Here is an 18,972-nt window from a genome sequence, read left to right on the forward strand (position 1 = left end):
TCGGGTATCGGTATCGGATTGGATCCGATATTTTGACGGTATCGGCCGATACTTTCCGATACCGATACTTTCCGATATCGGAAAGTATCGCTCAACACTAATCCTGACTTGTTTCACATGAGACTCCCAATCATCTGAAAAAATGAAAATATCATCCAAATATACAATCATGAATTTATCAAGATAATTCTGAAAAATTTCATGCATGAAGGACTGAAACACAGATGGGGCATTAGAGAGTCCGAATGGCATCACAAGATGCTCAAAATGGCCCTCGGGCGTATTAAACGCAGTTTTCCATTTGTAACCCTGCTTAATACGAACCAGATTATATGCCCCTCGAAGGTCAATCTTATTAAACCAACTAGCCCCCTTAATTCTGGCAAACAAATCAGAAAGCAAAGGCAAAGGGTATTGGAATTTGACCGTGATCTTATTCAAGAGGCGATAATCAATACAGGGTCTCAAGGAGCCATCCTTGTTGGCAACAAAAAAAACCCCTGCTCCTAATGGAGAAGAAGATGGCCGAATATGCCCCTTCTCCAAAGACTCCTTTACATAGCTCCGCATGGCGGCATGTTCAGGCACAGACAGGTTGAAAAGTTGGCCCTTAGGAAACTTACAGCCTGGAATCAAGTCAATAGCACAATCACAGTCCCTATGCGGTGGAAGGGAACTGGACTTGGGCTCATCAAAAACATCCTGGAAATCTGACAGAAACTCAGGAATTTCAGAAGAGGGGGAGGAGGAAATTGACATCAGAGGAACGTCATCATGAACCCCCTGACAACCCCAACTAGTCACAGACATAGATTTCCAATCCAACACCGGATTATGTACCTGTAACCATGGAAACCCCAGCACAATAGCATCATGCAAATTATGTAACACCAGGAAGCGACAATCTTCCTGATGGGCTGGCGCCATGCACATTGTTAACTGTGTCCAAAACTGATGCTTATTTTTAGCCAATGGTGTAGCATCAATACCCCTCAAAGGGATAGGACTCCGCAAAGGCTGTAAGGAAAAACCACAACGTCTGGCAAATTCTAAGTCCATTAAATTTAAAGCGGCACCTGAATCCACAAATGCCATGACAGAGAATGACGATAATGAGCAGATCAGGGTCACAGATAACAGAAATTTAGGTTGTACAGTACTGATGGTAACGGAATTAGCGATTCTCTTGGCACGCTTAGGGCAATCAGAAATAACATGAGCAGAATCGCCGCAGTAAAAGCACAACCTATTCTGACGTCTGAATCCTTGGCGTTCCGCTCTAGACACTATCCTATCACACTGCATAGGCTCAGGACTCCGCTCAGAAGGCAACGCCATAGTGTGCACAACTCTGCGCTCACGCAAGCGCCGATCAATTTGAATGGCCAGAGACATAGAATCACTCAGACCTGCAGGCGTGGGGAACCCCACCATAACATCTTTAACAGATTCAGAAAGACCCTTTCTGAAAATTGCCGCCAAAGCATCCTCATTCCACTTAGTAAGCACAGACCATTTTCTGAATTTCTGGCAATATGATTCTGCCGCTTCTTTACCCTGACACAGGGCCAAAAGTGTTTTCTCAGCATGCTCTACAGAGTTAGGTTCATCATACAATAACCCAAGCGCCTGAAAAAAGGTGTCTACATTAAGCAAGGCCGGATTCCCATATTCCAGGGAAAATGCCCAATCCTGCGGGTCACCACGCAACAGAGAAATGACAATTTTTACCTACTGGATGGGATCACCAGAGGAACAGGGCTTAAGAGCAAAAAACAGTTTACAGTTATTTTTAAAGCTCAAAAATTTGGACCTGTCCCCGAAAAACAGATCGGGGGTAGGAATTCTAGTCTCTAAAACAGGAGTCTGCATGATATAATCAGAAATACCCAGTACTCTAGCAGCAAGTTGATCCACCCGAGAAGCAAGTCCCTGAACATCCATGTCAACGCCTAACTCCTGAGCCACCCAGAAGTGAAGAGGGAAAGAAAAAAAAACAACAGAGTACAGAAAAAAAAATGGCTCAGCACTTTCTTTCCCTTCTTTTGAGATGCGGTTAACTCATTGTCGGCCAGTTGTACTGTTATGATCTGGTGGCCTAGGAGCAGCATGGACGAGCTCTGGAGTAGGTGGCCTCTATACTGACCGCAGACCCTGAACTTAACACAGCAACTAGAAGTAGCCGTGGAGTGTTCCTGTCACTCCCTAGACACCTCGTCACGGCCGGAGGACTAATTACCCCTAAAGAAAGAAAAAGGAATACTATCTTGCCTCAGAGAAAATTCCCAAAGAACAGACAGCCCCCCACAAATATTGACTGTGAGAGGAGAGGGAAATTACAAACGCAGACTGAAAAGCAGAATTTAGCAAAGGAGGCCACGCTACCTAGAAAGAAAAGACAGGACAGAGTACTGTGTGGTCAGTATTAAAATTTTACAAAAATCCACCACAGAGGATACAAAAATCTCCACACCTAACTAAAGGCATGGAGGGTAACGCTGTGACTCCAGAGCTTCCAACTTGACTGAATAAATCCTTACACAGACCAAGCTGGACAAGAAAAAACATAGCAATTCACTGAACTATAAGTCCACCGCATGTGGACTGCAAAAACAGAGCCAGGACTTATCTTTGATGATATGGACAATCCAGCAGGAGAAACCAAGCAGAGATGTGGATCCCTAGAAAACAATGGACAACTGGCACTAACTAAAGGAAGGAGCCAGAATAAATAGCCCCGTCCAAAGTGGAAGCAGCTGATGACTGCTGTGAAGGACAAACAGCAGCACTACCACTTATAACCACCGGAGGGAGCCCAAGAGCAGAACCCTCAACAGAATTCACAACACCTGATACCCCAAAACTGAGCTGTTGCTGCCATATGTGTCCCTATTACTGCACCTGCTGTGCGGTTCTCTGTGCCCTCTAAATTCTAAAGCAACTCTCTACAATATAGTAATGCCAGGTGCAAGTGCCCTAGAAAACAGTGCCCATATTTTGCCCCTAGAAAGTAATATTGCCCTGTGTGCCCCTTGGACAGTCACAGTAACCTGAGTTCCCCCATAATAATAAGTGCCCACTTTACATTTAATAAAGTCCCGAGTCTCCCCCCCTGTACAGCTTCCCTATACACAGCATGATGCTCTCTTATACACAGTATAATGCAGCCACACAGTATACTGACTCCTTAGTAGCCCTCAAACTGTTTGATGGCTCCAACAATGTATAATGACCCCCACACTGTAATCTCCATAATGTATGATGGCCCACTAGATAGCCTTCATATATAGTAGCATAATGCACCAAATAGTCCACAATATAGTATAATGCCCTCCCCTTAGGCAGACTCTATAGGCAGACACTGTAATAAGGCAGTAACCACATATAGGCAGACCCTGTAATAAGGTAGTACCCCCATAGGCAGCCTCTGTAGTATAAGGCAGCACCCCCATAGGCAGACCCTGTAATAAGGCAGCACCCCCATAGTCAAACCCTGTAAAAAGGCAGCACCCCCACAGTCAGACCCTGTAATAAGGCAGCAACCCCATAGTCAGACCCTGTAATGAGACAGCACCCCTATAGTCAGACCCTTTAATAAGGCAGCCCCCATAGTTAGACCCTGTAATGAGGCAGCACCCCTATAGTCAGACCCTGTCATAAGGCAGCCCCCATAGTCATACCCTGTAATAAGGCAGCACCCCCATAGTCAAACCCTGTAAAAAGGCAGCCCCCATAGGCAGACCCTGTAATAAGGCAGCACCCCCATAGTCAGAACCTGTAATAAGGCAGCACCCCCATAGTCAGACCCTGTAATAAGACAGCACCCCCATAGTCAGACCCTGTAATAAGGCACCACCCCCATAGTCAGACCCTGTAATAAGGCAGCCCCCATAGTCAGACCCTGTAATGAGGCAGCACCCCTATAGTCAGACCCTGTAATAAGGCAGCCCCCATAGTCAGACCCTGTAATAAGGCAACACCCCCATAGTCAGTCCCTGTAATGAGGCAGCACCCTTATAGTCAGACCCTGTAATAAGGCAGCCCCCCATAGGCAGACCCTGTAATAAGGCAGCAGCACCCATTAAAAAAATTAATAAATAAATATTCACCTCTCTTCTTCCTGGTTCCTGCGCTGCTCCCGCTGATCTCCTGACAGCGGGCGCCGGGTAGTGACGTCATTGCGCCTGCTGTCAGTGTCAGCAACATCAGACGCCGTTACTGACAGGGGGATGATGGGAGAAGGAGTGCAGTGCTCCTTCTCCCATCATTGCGATCAGCTGTATCGGCTAAATGCCGGTACAGCTGATGTTCCGCTGACAGCAGGGGACCCTTTGCTAGCACCGGGCCCCCCCGCCTGCTCAGGGGCCCCATAGCGCCGATACAGTTACAGTTGCGTAGCTCCGGGTGGGCCCCCTCAGAGCACCGGGCCCGGGGCGCCCACACCCTCTGCCCCCCCCGGTAGCTACGCTACTGAGAGAGACTCTTACCCTGAATCTTGGGGCAGAGTTCTGTGTTGCCTTGCTTGCCCTCTCTGTGCGGTATTGCGGCCCTGTGACTCAACAGGGTTCGCTTCCTTCATACCAGGTGAAGCTAACCCGTGTGTGTACTCACATTATACCGCCATATAGTCCGTCAATACCAAGCAGCAGGTGTCTTAGCTGCACGGTGGACCCCGGACTGCGAATGCACCTTATATCATCTCTAATTATCATCAACTCTAATTATTATCAATGTATTCACAAAACTACACAAAAAAGTAAAACATATTTACAAGCTCTTTGAATATTTTCCATGCAGACACTATAATCCAAATCTTACTGGACTCCTGACATCAGAGAGCAGTTGGACCTGGATTGGCTTATAACTATCTGCAGAGTTCAAATAAACCCCATACAGACTCCAAGAAGGAGCCAGTAAAATATATGACTTCTTCTTTCAATGTGACAGACCTAAAACTCAAAATCTGAATAAAATTAGTAAACTAGTAAATAGTAGTATGTTCTTAACATGTTTTTATAATAAAATGAGACAAATATAATAAAAAATTATTAGTTTATTTTAAAAAAGACTTACCAAAGCCACAATCGACTGGTATAACCCAATCTCCTGTTTTAAATCCATGGACTTGGCAGCCAACTTTTATCACCTCCCCAACTCCCTCATTACCACCTATTGCTGGTACGTGCGGTAAAATTCCATAGTTTCCTGTACAGAGTTGAAGGGAGTCAATAATAATCAGGAGAATGTGTCAACATATGAGATGAGGGCTTAAGTAGTAATTAAAATACTTATTAAAATACACTATATGGGCAAAAGTATTGGGACAAGAGATGAGCGGATCTTTCGAAATTCAAATTAGCTGACTTTGCCAAATTTTCCTCCAAAATGTAATTTGTGGCTAATAAATTTTCACAAATCTCAATACTGGAAAGCCTGTAATTACTTGAAAATTACATCTGGAGGAGAGAAGAGAAAGAGAGGACCCAGCTGACCATAAGATCTTACACTCCGTAGGTGAGAGATAGAGAGAGCTTGGACTCTAACCAAAAGAAATTACACCGTACAGAAGAGAGAGAGGACCCTGCTGGCCATAATATCTTACACTCTACAGAAGAGAGAGTGAGGACCCTACTGACCATAAGAACTTACACTCTACATTTAAGAGAGAGAAAGGACCTTGCTGATGTTAAGAGCTTACACTCTACAAGAGAAAAAAGAATTATAAAACTGTGAATTTAAGGAAATTTCAGTCAAACTCCATCTTCCTTGTATTGGTCCGCTCATGTCTGATTGAGACATAACTCTTATTTATTGAATTCAAGTTTTTCATTTTATACAAATACAATAGGTGTAATAAATTCTAGCCCTTAGCCTCTGGCTTCTAAAGCTTTTACTGAATTTGAGAGGAGTGTCATAGGATTTCACCTCTGTAATAAGTCAGTGTATTCCATGGTCAACTGTAAGAGGTATTATTGAAAAGTGGAAGGAATGAGGAACCACCACAACCCAGCTATAAAGTGGAAGACGACGTAAAGTTACGGAGCAGGATCACTGAATTCTGAGGTATATTATGTATAAAAGTGGCCAATAACACTAGACTTTGGCATATTGGAAACGTGTTCTGTGGAGTGACAAATCCATTTCTCTTTCTGGCAGTCTGATGGGTTTAGTGGGTACCAGGAGAATATTACCTCCCTGACTTCACTGTGTAATCAGTAAACTTTGGTTGAGGTGGTATAATGCTGTGTGGGTGTTTCTCAGGGTTTGGCCTAAGCCCCTTAATTAATTGAATAGACATCCAGTCTCTCTCATAGACTGGATGTCTATTTAAAAAGTCTGCAGGCCATCATACACGCCCCTGGAAGAAGAATCGTCGAAACGTACGTTGGGGTGGGAGACACGGCAAATCCCTGGCTTATCACTGAGGTAAAATGATTATTATGCACCTTTTCCATTTTGTCCCTTTCTCTGCTGCTAGTTCAGGTTACCATCTAGTTTACATGCACTGAGGCACTTTATGACCAATTGGTCTGCTTTATCCACTTGGACAGAGATTTAAACTCTGACATTGATTTCCATGCTCTTCTTTGCCTCTTTGCACGCTACCTGCCTAGTGTGTATATACTGTATATATGTTACAAATATACAGGAAAGGCACTCCAATAACATTTTATTTATTTATATATTTATTTATGTTTATAGAAACATTCCCATTGGCAGATTTGGCGCCTTATAAGACATAATTTATGTATGGAACCATTTAGGTTTATTTAGGGTGTTACAACATTCCTTGATTTAGTGGTAGTAGTCCCTTTTTGCCTTGTCTTTTGTTTGGACATGAGGCATCCTTTTATCTATTTTGAAATTATTTTTTTTTAATAAAATTAATTTGTAATACACACTCCTTTCTCCTCTCGTTGTGTGTGAGGGCATGGTGGGATTAGATATCATGTGTAGCTGTCCCAATACAATTGTCCATATAGTGCAGTAGTGACGAATTACATAAATTTTCATATATTTATCATATGGCCTGCTGTGATAAAAGGATACACCGCTATTTGAGGAGGCAAATGGAAATGGAACTGCAACATTATTAAAATTCCTATTCTCATTCTGTCTCAGTCCTGATCTGGAAGATCATTGCACACATAGAATCAGTCAGCAGTGTGAAATATGTAGCAGATACTATCAGGGCCGGACTGGCCATAGGGCACTTCTGGCAAATGCCAGAAGGGCCGGTGCCAGTGGTGGGCCGCTCAATCCGCCGCCCCCGCCGTCGCATTCAACTATACTGGCGTATAGACGCCGGTACAGTTGAATGCAATGATGGAGGAGAGAGCGTCTACAGACGCTCCTCTCCCATCATTCCCCGCTCTGCCTCTGACACTGCGGGTGCGCGATGATGTCATATCATCACGCACCTGCTGTGTCCCGGGCAGACTGCAGCTGCTGAGACAGGAGCAGGAACCAGGAAGCAACGCTGGGCACGAGGAGAGGTGAGGAGAGTTTTTTTTTTTTTCTGGACTGTGGGGCCATTCTCGGAGGAGGTGAGGGGAGGAAGAGAAGAGATGTGGGCTGTATATAGTTCTCTGTGGGCTGTGCTCTGTGCTGTATACTGCTGTGGGCTGTATATAGCTCTCTGTGGGCTGTGCTCTGTGCTGTATACTACTGTGTGCTCTGTGCTGTATATAGTTCTCTGTGGGCTGTGCTCTGTGCTGTATACTGCTGTGGGCTGTATATAGCTCTCTGTGGGCTGTGCTCTGTGCTGTATACTGCTGTGGGCTGTATATAGTTCTCTGTGGGCTGTGCTCTGTGCTGTATACTGCTGTGGGCTGTATATAGTTCTCTGTGGGCTGTGCTCTGTGCTGTATACTACTGTGGGCTGTATATAGCTCTCTGTGGGCTGTGCTCTGTGCTGTATACTACTGTGGGCTGTATATAGTTCTCTGTGGGCTGTGCTCTGTGCTGTATACTACTGTGGGCTGTATATAGTACTCTGTGGGCTGTGCTCTGTGCTGTATACTACTGTGTGCTCTGTGCTATATATAGTTCTCTGTGGGCTGTGCTCTGTGCTGTATACTGCTGTGGGCTGTATATAGTTCTCTGTGGGCTGTGCTCTGTGCTGTATACTGCTGTGGGCTGTATATAGTTCTCTGTGGGCTGTGCTCTGTGCTGTATACTACTGTGGGCTGTATATAGTTCTCTGTGGGCTGTGCTCTGTGCTGTATACTGCTGTGGGCTGTATATAGTTCTCTGTGGGCTGTGCTCTGTGCTGTATACTGCTGTGGGCTGTATATAGTTCTCTGTGGGCTGTGCTCTGTGCTGTATACTGCTGTGGGCTGTATATAGTTCTCTGTGGGCTGTGCTCTGTGCTGTATACTACTGTGGGCTGTATATAGTACTCTGTGGGCTGTGCTCTGTGCTGTATACTGCTGTGGGCTGTATATAGTTCTCTGTGGGCTGTGCTCTGTGCTGTATACTGCTGTGGGCTGTATATAGTTCTCTGTGGGCTGTGCTCTGTGCTGTATACTACTGTGGGCTGTATATAGTACTCTGTGGGCTGTGCTCTGTGCTGTATACTGCTGTGGGCTGTATACAGTTCTCTGTGGGCTGTGCTCTGTGCTGTATACTGCTGTGGGCTGTATATAGTTCTCTGTGGGCTGTGCTCTGTGCTGTATACTGCTGTGGGCTGTATATAGTTCTCTGTGGGCTGTGCTCTGTGCTGTATACTACTGTGGGCTGTATATAGTACTCTGTGGGCTGTGCTCTGTGCTGTATACTGCTGTGGGCTGTATATAGTTCTCTGTGGGCTGTGCTCTGTGCTGTATACTGCTGTGGGCTGTATATAGTTCTCTGTGGGCTGTGCTCTGTGCTGTATACTACTGTGGGCTGTATATAGTACTCTGTGGGCTGTGCTCTGTGCTGTATACTGCTGTGGGCTGTATACAGTTCTCTGTGGGCTGTGCTCTGTGCTGTATACTGCTGTGGGCTGTATATAGTTCTCTGTGGGCTGTGCTCTGTGCTGTATACTGCTGTGGGCTGTATATAGTTTTCTGTGGGCTGTGCTCTGTGCTGTATACTACTGTGGGCTGTATATAGTTATCTGTGGGCTGTGCTCTGTGCTGTATGCTACTGTGGGCTGTATATAGTTCTCTGTGGGCTGTGCTCTGTGCTGTATATAGTTCTCTGTGGGCTGTGCTCTGTGCTGTATACTACTGTGGGCTGTATATAGTTCTCTGTGGGCTGTGCTCTGTGCTGTATACTACTGTGTGCTGTATATAGTTCTCTGTGGGCTGTGCTGTATATAGTACTCTGTGGGCTGTGCTGTATATAGTACTCTGTGGGCTGTGCTGTATATAGTACTCTGTGGGCTGTGCTGTATATAGTACTCTGTGGGCTGTGCTGTGTATAGTACTCTGTGGGCTGTGCTGTATATAGTACTCTGTGGGCTGTGCTGTATATAGTACTCTCTGGGCTGTGCTGTATATAGTACTCTCTGGGCTGTGCTGTATATAGTACTCTCTGGGCTGTGCTTTATATAGTACTCTGGGCTGTGCTGTATATAGTACTCTGGGCTGTGCTTTATATAGTTCTCTGTGGGCTGTGCTGTATATAGTTCTCTGTGGGCTGTGCTGTACATAGTTCTCTGTGGGCTGTGCTGTATATAGTTCTCTGTGGGCTGTGCTGTACATAGTTCTCTGTGGGCTGTGCTGTATATAGTTCTCTGTGGGCTGTGCTGTATATATTACTTTGTGGGCTGTGCTGTATATATTACTTTGTGGGCTGTGCTGTATATATTACTCTGTGGGCTGTGCTGTATACTACTGTGTGGACTGTGCTGTATACTTCTACGTGGGCTGTGCTGTATACTACTGTGTGGTCTGTGCTGTATACTACTGTGTGGTCTGTGCTGAATACTGCTGTGTGGGCTGTGTTATCTACTACGCGAGCTGTGCTATAGTATGCAGGCTGTGCTGTATACTATGCGGTTTGTGCTATATAATATGCGGGCTTTGCTATATACTATGGGGAGTATATTATATTCTATGGGGTAGGCCATGTTATGTACTATGTGGCTGTGTTATATACTATTGTGGGGGTATATTATATTCTATGGGGGAGGCTGCGTTATTTACTATGGGGGGCTGCATTATATTCTATGGGGGGCTACATTATATATTATGGGGAGGTGGGCTGTATTATATTCTATGGGGGTTACATACTCTGGGGTGGCTGCATTATACTCTGTGGGGTGGCTGCATTATACTCTGGGGTGGCTGCATTATACTATATGTGGGCTGCATTATACTGTATCGAGGACTATGGGGAATACGTTATACTATATGAAGAACTATGGGGTGCATTATACTATGGGAAGTGAATTGTACTACATGGATGACTGTGGCGGTACATTATACTATATGGAGCACTATGAGGATTGTATTATGCTATATGGAGGACTATGAGGATTGTATTATGCTATATGGAGGACTATGAGGAGTGTATTATACTATGTGGAGGACTGAGCAGTGTATTTTAATATATGGAGGACTATAGGGAGTGTATTATACTATATGGAGGACTATGGAGCACATTATAATATATGGAGGACTATGGGGTGTATTTTACTAAACAAGTAAAATGCTGCATATTCGGATTGTTTTTGCTGGAACAAAAAGCCTTGTTGTCAGCAGCACATTGCCAGTGTAAACTGTAGATGTGCTGCTGAAAACATGATACTGTATGGTGATCTATTAGTGATCGTTCTGTCTCATCATTATTCCTCAGCTGGTGGAAAGAGGCCGGGAAACAAGCGTTGAACAACTTCAGTATTGTCGATCAAACTCGTTTAGCGGCCTGAACTCAGCGCATGTAAATACAACAGAAAGGCTTCTGTGTGATGTGCAATATGTTAGCATTTGGGGACCCATTTTAAACTTTGCCTAGGGCCCCACTTTGCCTAAAACCGGCCCTGCCTACAAGTGTACAAAGATATTATACAGTCACCATGTGACAAGTGGGCCTGTGTAACTTCAAATGCCAGGGCTGAATTTTAGTCCCAGTCCGGCCCTGGATACTATATATAATATATCCAGTAAGATCATAATGGTTACAAATATATTGCCTGTAAAATTGCTTTTAGATTTTATTTTTAACAATCAGAAAAAGAACACCAATGACTAGAATCTCATTAAGCAGCTTACCTTGCAACATATTGATATCTGCAGGATTAACTGGAGCCGCCAGCATCTTGATATGAATATCTTGATCTCCAACATGAGGTAGAGGGACTTTCTCCAATCTGCAAGAAAAAGTGTCGCAACATACAGTAGATAAGTATGAAAGTTCAAAAAAAAGTTTTCTTTTTTTTTTATGAACTGAATGATCTTTGACATATCCTGTGCCCATTATGTGTCTATTTGGCGCCATAATTCATCATTATAAATTAACCTGTATTGTGTTGTAATCTATGATTTTCTGGTCCTGATAAAGAAGTCTGAAGTTCTTGGAAACCCATAACCTGAATAAAGAAGAACTGCAAATACTTTTTGTTTGGATTTTGATCTATCAGATGTGATACCAGCAGTGCAGATTATCTGCAAATTCTCCTTCTATGTGATGCTCCGGTTTCATGACCTGTTGGACTGGATGCAGCAGCTGGATTTATGTGTCATGGAAATTTCATGTATACACAACTAAATCAGGTTAGCATAACCTTCATTAACATTTTTATCTCCCTCGGATAAAACCCTATTGCGCTGTTTTTCATCTCCTAGTTTTTTCCTAATGTCTAGAGATGAGTGAGCACTAAAATGATCGGATGATCATTAATCAAACCAAGCGAATTCTAATGCTTGTTTCAAGTAACAAATATAATGGGAGTAAATAGGAAATCTGAGCATTTTTCCAGCAGACCCTACAAGGAGATCTGGGGGGAGTAAAAATGTTGAAGTGAATGGAAAAAGTCCTGAATAAAGTGAGAAATGCATGTGGAAGACCCCTGGAAACATCTTATTTCTCCCAGATCAAAGGTGAGAACAATGATGTCACATTTTTACTCCTCCATTTTAAAGACTGACAATAAGACATTCAAAATCAACAAGAAATTGGAGTGCTTTTTAGGAAATAATACAAACTGGCATGGCAGGAATGAAAATGCTTATTTTTACCACCTAAATTTTGATAACTTTTGAACATGCCAATATATCAGACGTTAAGGCCATAATTTGGCCGTGAATTGCCATGGCAAACATCAGGACCACACAATCAAGATCTAAGGCTGGTTTCACACTTGCGTTTTGATCCGCAGCGTTTTAGCGCTAAAAAACGCATGCGTTTTTTTTCCTATACTTAACATTAAAAACGCATGCTTTTTTTAGCATGCGTTTTGATGCGTCCGTTCAGTTGCAGAAATGCAACCTGTAGTAATTTCTAGCGGCGTTTTTTTGCTGCAAAAAAACGCATGCGTTTATTCGCGGCAAAAAAATGCATTGCTGTCTATGTAAACGCATGCGTTTTTAAGCACATGCGTTTGCTTGCGTTAAAAACGCATGCATTTTTATAGAAAAACACAAGAAAACACAAGAAAAAACAAGAAAACCCTAACCCTAACCCTAAACACAAGAAAAAACAAGAAAACCCTAACCCTACCCCTAACCCTAACCCTAACCCTGACAAGCCACCCCCCACCATCAAGGTGATAAAGGGATACAAACCCTAACCCTAACCTTAACCCTATATGACAGTCAATACTCTACAAGTTTATATTTTTAGTACTCTATAGCAATACCGTATATCTTGGGGTGTCCACATTGAACAAAGCTTTTTATTAGAAGAATGTCCTGGTCACCAGGTCAACATAATAGCCAATTCCTATGGATCCCTAGGATCCCTAGGGTTAGGGTTAGGGGTAGGGGTAGGGGTAGGGTTAGGATCCCTTTATCACCTTGATGGTGGGGGGTGGCTTGTCAGGGTTAGGGGTAGGGTTAGGGTTAGGGTTTGGATCCCTTTATCACCTAGATGGTGGGGGGTGGCTTGTCAGGGTTAGGGTTAGGGTTTGGATCCCTTTATCACCTTGATGGTGGGGGTGGCTTGTCAGGGTTAGGGTTAGGGGTAGGGTTAGGGTTAGGGTTTGGGTCCCTTTATCACCTTGATGGTGGGGGGTGGCTTGTCAGAGTTAGGGTTAGGGGTAGGGTCAGGGTTTGGATCCCTTTATCACCTTGATGGTGGGGGGTGGTGTTGTGAATTCTGCTCTTGGGTTCCCTACGGTGGTTGTTGGTGGTAATACAGTTGTCCCTGGGTTGCAATCCTGGGCAGGTGTCCCTGCTGATTGCAGTGCTGACTGGGTTATTTAAGGTTGTAGGATTCATTAGTCCTTGCCAGTTGTCCATTGTACTTGGAAGGTTTGGATCTCAGTCTGGTCCCTCCTGCCCTGCTGCCAATTCAGCAAAGATAAGTGTCTGTTTTTTGTTTTTGCAGCACGCATGCTGTGTGCTTTACAGATCAGTGCTATTCATTGTTTTTTCTTGTCCAGCTTAGACTGTGCCAGGATTTTTCCAGTCAAGTTGGATTCTCAGGAGATGCAGATATACGTTCCATGTCTTTAGTTAGATGGTGGAATTTTTGTATTATCTGCTGTGGATATTTTCAGGGTTTTATTACTGATCTCTTAGCATTCTGTCCTATCCTTTCCTATTTAGCTAGAGTGGCCTCTTTTGCTAAACCCTGTTTTCTGCCTGCGTGTATCTTTCCTCTAATACTCACAGTCAATATTTGTGGGGGGCTGTCTATCCTTTGGGGTTCTGCTCTGAGGCAAGATAGGATTCCCATTTCCATCTATAGGGGTAATTAGTCCTCCGGCTGTGTCGAGGTGTCTAGGATTGTTAGGTACATCTCACGGCTACTTCTAGTTGCTGTGTCAGTTTAGGGATTGCGGTCAGTATAGGTTCCACCTACTCCTGAGAAAGTCTCATGCGGCTCCTAGGTCACTGGATCATAACAGGGTGGCTTGTCAGGGTTAGGGTTAGGGGTAGGGTTAGGGTTTGGATCCCTTTATCACCTTGATGGTGGGGGGTGGCTTGTCAGGGTTAGGGTTAGGGGTAGGGTTAGGGTTAGGGTTTGGATCCCTTTATCACCTTGATGGTGGGGGGTGGCTTGTCAGGGTTAGGGTTAGGGGTAGGGTTAGGGTTAGGGTTAGGATCCCTTTATCACCTTGATGGTGGGGGGTGGCTTATCAGTGACCTGGTGACCAGGACATTCTAATAAAAAGCTATTCCTAACCCTAACCCTAGGGATCCTAACCCTAACCCTATCCATAACCCTAACCCTAACCCTAGCTATTTCTATTTATAGTGGGTTTTCTAGGTGATTTTGATGATTGGCAGCTGTCACACACTTCTCAGCATGCGTTTAAAAAACGCAAACGCATGGAAAAACGCATGTAAACGCGGCAAAACGCCGCGTTTTTTTTCTGCATGCAAAAACGCATGCGTCTAAAAAACGCAGCGTTTTGCCACGTTTACATGTGTTTTTTCACCACATGCGTTTTTTTTTAAAACTCTGCAGATCAAAACGCAAGTGTGAAACCAGCCTTAGGGTGCCAATGGAATTAAAGAGGAAGCCCCAGCACTCTGTTAATCATCTAGATGTCATATTCACTACTGACAGCAGCATTTTAGGGGTTAAACGATCATAGTCGGTGACAACACTTATTGTGGCTGATACAGCAAGTTGTCAGCTATAGTGTACAGCAGACAGCTACAGGATTGTAACCCATTGGGGATGCTAGTGCAGCGCCCCAGAGTCCTGGTCGTTGCCGTACTGTCGCTCCATCACTAAGGGGAGTGATGGTACATCTGATGGCACTAAAGGAGTTCACCTGACCAGGTATCACAGTCACACATTACACTTCACACTCCGGCCACCAGGGGGAGCAAAGGGTTCTATGTATTAGGCCACTCCTCACACTTTGGTAAAACTGTGAGCCAACAGTGAACCCAGGATCCAACTTCATGGGGTTCCCCGGGGTGAAGACGCAGGAAGGGGAGATGGTGGAGGCCCTTAGCTGGGCGGAATACCAGGTCCAGCTAGACCAACGGTGGGAGCAGGAGGAGAAGGATTACCAGGCCCGGCGGGAGGCCCATCACCAGCGGGACTTGGCAGTGAAGGACCGGGCCCGCAAGGACCGCACCACCCACCAGGCCCCGCGCAGGCAGGGCATCATCACCACCTTTAAATTCCGTGGGGGCTGGGGCTTTATTAAGGAGCCGGGCCTGTATGCTGAAGTTTTTGTGAATCGGAGAGATGTGGAGTCCCACCTTAGAGAGGGCCACCCGGATCAGGATCTCTACCCGGGGGATGAAGTCCCCTACATCCGGCACTTTGGGAAAAAGGGGTGGTTCGCCCTGAACGTCCACAAGAGGCGAAGCTCTGTGACACCCCCGACTAAGGTGCCGGTGAAATTGTCCCCCGTGGCGAAGGCGCCCCCTTGTGGTCAGGCCACGGTTACTACCAAGACCACCATTGCTACCCCGACGTGCACCATCGTCAAGACCATGACCTGCACTATTGCCACCACCGCCACTGTGGTGGATAGAGAACTGACTGCGGTGATGGCTAGTGCCCAGGCCACCCCAAGATCTAAAACTGTGGGTACCCAGACCCCTGTCTGGAGTGAGGGAGCTCCTGGAACAACATCTGGTAGCTGCAGGTATTCGGGCGGATGGCCTCGCCCATTGCTACCTGTGGAGCTGCAGCCGCCTGAACAGGAGTAAACCTCAGAACAGGACCCAATGTATATATTTCATTTAACTGTTTGTCTTCCTGTGTTGCTGCTTTGAACCCAACCAGTGTTGTCCTTAAAGGGATCCCTTAGTTGACCCGGGATCCCTATTGTTTTTGCTTTTTGTTTTTGCTTTTGTTCATCATTGTTTACAAGGACTGCCGAATCATGGATGGTGAATGGTTCACAAACTGTGTTGTAAATAGTTCGCACCTTCTTAAAGGTACCCCCTACTGGTTTTACAAAAAGGAGAACTTTTTGAAGAGACTGTTCTTGAATACAGCGCAGAAGTTCTTGCCTTAAACGGACTTGCAGATAGAGAGTCTGCACTACCTCAAAGAGACTTAGTCCCCTCTTAAAGGGAATGTTCATGTGTTGCACTTAAGTATAATGTTACTTTGAGAATGTTGAATAGTAATGAATAGTGTGTAGTTATTTAAGAAATAATAGGAAATGTTTGATGATGTTACTAGAGGTTGAGGACAGGAAAGTGAACCCGTAGGGGTTAGTGAGTCCTCTTGGAAACCATAGAGAGATGGTTGATTGATCTTGTACTGTGAATAAAAATTGAGCTTATAGAAGAAGAGAGGCAGTAGGCCCGGATGGGTAGCCAGGCGGTCCTGAATGTTCAAAATCAGAGAGTATAGAAAAGTGTTGCATTTAGAAAAGAGAAATAAGGACAAAGTTAATTTATATTTTAGAGTTTTATAGTAAGCCTTTAGTGGGTTCAGCCTATACGCCCTTAAAGGAAAAGTTAAATTATTGTTCAAAATTTGCACTTAGCAGATAGAATACCCTGCTGGGTAATGATGGTTATTTATAGTCGAGTTAGTCATGAGTGTTATTTAAAATCTTAAGCACTAAGTAAATATGTTTTTGTTTGTAACGTTCAAGTGTCCACACCTCCCATAAAGGGAAGCATTGTTAAATTTACTTGTTCATTGCATTTCAAAATTTTGTGTGTCTTTTGCTAACATGTATTGTTGTTCTTCTTTCCCAGTCCGGGAGTACTGGATTTAATCGGGGGGAGTGCAGCGCCCCAGGGTCCTGGTCGTTGCAGTACTGTCGCTCCGCCACTAAGGGGAGTGATGGTACGTCTGATGGCACTAAAGGAGTTCACCTGACCAGGTATCACAGTCACACATTGCACTTCACACTCCGGCCACCAGGGGGAGCAAAGGGTTCTATGTATTAGGCCACTCCTCACACTTTGGTAAAACTGGGGGCTGGATAGGAAGTTAGGCAGAAAGCTTGACTGGGTTTTGCCCAGGCAACACCTAGTGAGAGAAGAGGTTGCTTGGGAAGATTCAGGGGGGTCCCTGTCAGGGGTGGGATCCTGACAGAGGCCTAACGAAAAGGACAGATCATTACGGAGCCGTGCCTGCACTTCATTGCGGTGGTATCTTAAGAAAGGACAAGAAGCAAGGTTTATTGTGGAGAAGTGAGAAGCGAGATCACAGCACAAAGGCGATAGAACCAGTAGGAGTCGTGCCCCGAGATCGGCAACATCCTACTGAGGCGCGTAGCCGGTGGCCGGAACGCCGAGGAAGTATTGGGCTCCACGCATTACTTCAAACCAACGGCAGGGCAGTTAATTATAGGTTGGCTGCCTCACCTAAATCACCTAATGAAGACAACGGAGGCAATTGTGGGAGAGGGGCGTCTCTAGGGTCCCAGAATAACTCCAGGCCTACCCCGACATACGGGTGCGTCCTATCCATATCATCTGGGGGACGGAGAGAAAGAACAGAAACATACATGACAGTTGTGAGGACTATCCCGTGGTGCTCATCAGGGAAGTACTACAACACCCAGGCGCTAGTAGGTAGGCACTGATTTCCACCTGCAAAGGGAACTCTGGATGTGCCTTCGGACCGGCCGGTCTCCGCAAGCCCTGTTAGCAGTGCTCTGGATTGTGGATGCCGAAGCCTTCAGTAAAGAGGTAAAGAGACTGCAACCCTGTGTCCTCGTTTTTTACTGCGACCTACACCACCACCTACACCTTTTATTGGGCGCCCCTTAGCAGGACCACGGACCAGGTCGGGCCACTGTGACATCCTCAGCACCAATAGACCCGGTACCGAGTACCCCCGCCATCCTGCGTCTGGGGGCCGCTCCAACTAGTCTCTCATATCGCAGGTTAGTAAAAAGATGTATTCTTGTTTCTTCTGCCCAGCCTATGCCCCTCATTCACTCACTATTTCCTGGATCCTGGCTCTCCTGGCCATAGTCAATAAGAACCCCAGCGGTGAAGGCTGCAGCCTGGGTTCATACCTTGGTGGTACTGGAAAAGCGGCTGGTTAGAGATCACAGACTCCTGCCACCTCTGTTGTCGCGCCAGCTTTCTCTGGCTCTGAGATTCCTCTGGTCACTACGTCGGGAGTCTTGTGTGATTCTGTCATCTTTGTCACCCACTAAGCATGTTACACTGTATGGATGACTACTTGAATCCAGAAACATATTTTAACTTTTTTTTGGAGTGTTATGTGGCCCAAATAATGTACCCTAGAGCATGTAGTACTTTATGGATGAGAAAGTGAATCCAGAAAAAATGTTGAACTCTTTTTCGGAGTGTTGTATGCCACAGAAATGTACCCAAGGGCACAGAATACTCTATAAATGAGTACGTGAATACAGATACATTTTTGGACTCTTTTTTGGTGTGTTATGTGCTAAGGAAATATACCCCAGAGAACATGGAATGCTCTATGGATGAGTAAGTTTATACGGAAAACCTTTTCAATGCTTTTTTGGAATGTTATATGCCACAAAAACCACCCCAGAGCTCAGAATACTCTATGGATAAGTAAGTGAATACATTATATTTTTTTAATGCTTTTTTGGAGTGTTATATGTCACAGAAATGTATCCCAGAGCATGTAGTATTCTACAGGTGAGTAATTGAATCCAGAAAAATGTTTCAACACTTCTTTTTGAGTGTTACATAACACCAAAGTGTATCACAGAAGCACTTAATACTCTATAGATCACAATATGCTCACTTTTTTTTACATTAAAAAAGAATGTGGTCAATTGCCCCAGGTATATATTTAGCAGTAGACGGCAAAGCCCTAATCCCTTTTTACATTAAAAAAAGAATGTGGTCAATTGCCCCAGCTATATATTTAGCAATAGACGGAAATCCCTAATCCCTTCCTAGAGACTGTATTCATCCACTCTCCCTTCTCCTG

The 18,972-nt window shown here is 44.9% G+C and overlaps 1 protein-coding gene across 1 annotated transcript in view; it reads right to left on the minus strand.

Moving 5' to 3' along the window:
- Positions 1-18,972, minus strand: part of LOC143809838 (enoyl-[acyl-carrier-protein] reductase, mitochondrial-like) — a 215,804-nt gene that overhangs the window by 155,466 nt on the left and 41,366 nt on the right. The window contains exons 2-3 of the mRNA XM_077292831.1: positions 11,205-11,302; positions 5,074-5,205 (exon numbers count right to left, since the gene is read on the minus strand). Of these exons, the coding sequence (XP_077148946.1) occupies positions 5,074-5,205; positions 11,205-11,302 (230 nt within the window). The remainder of the gene's footprint in view (positions 1-5,073; positions 5,206-11,204; positions 11,303-18,972) is intronic.

The sequence above is a fragment of the Ranitomeya variabilis genome, chromosome 2, assembly GCF_051348905.1.
Source record: "Ranitomeya variabilis isolate aRanVar5 chromosome 2, aRanVar5.hap1, whole genome shotgun sequence".
Classification (NCBI taxonomy): domain Eukaryota; kingdom Metazoa; phylum Chordata; class Amphibia; order Anura; family Dendrobatidae; genus Ranitomeya; species Ranitomeya variabilis.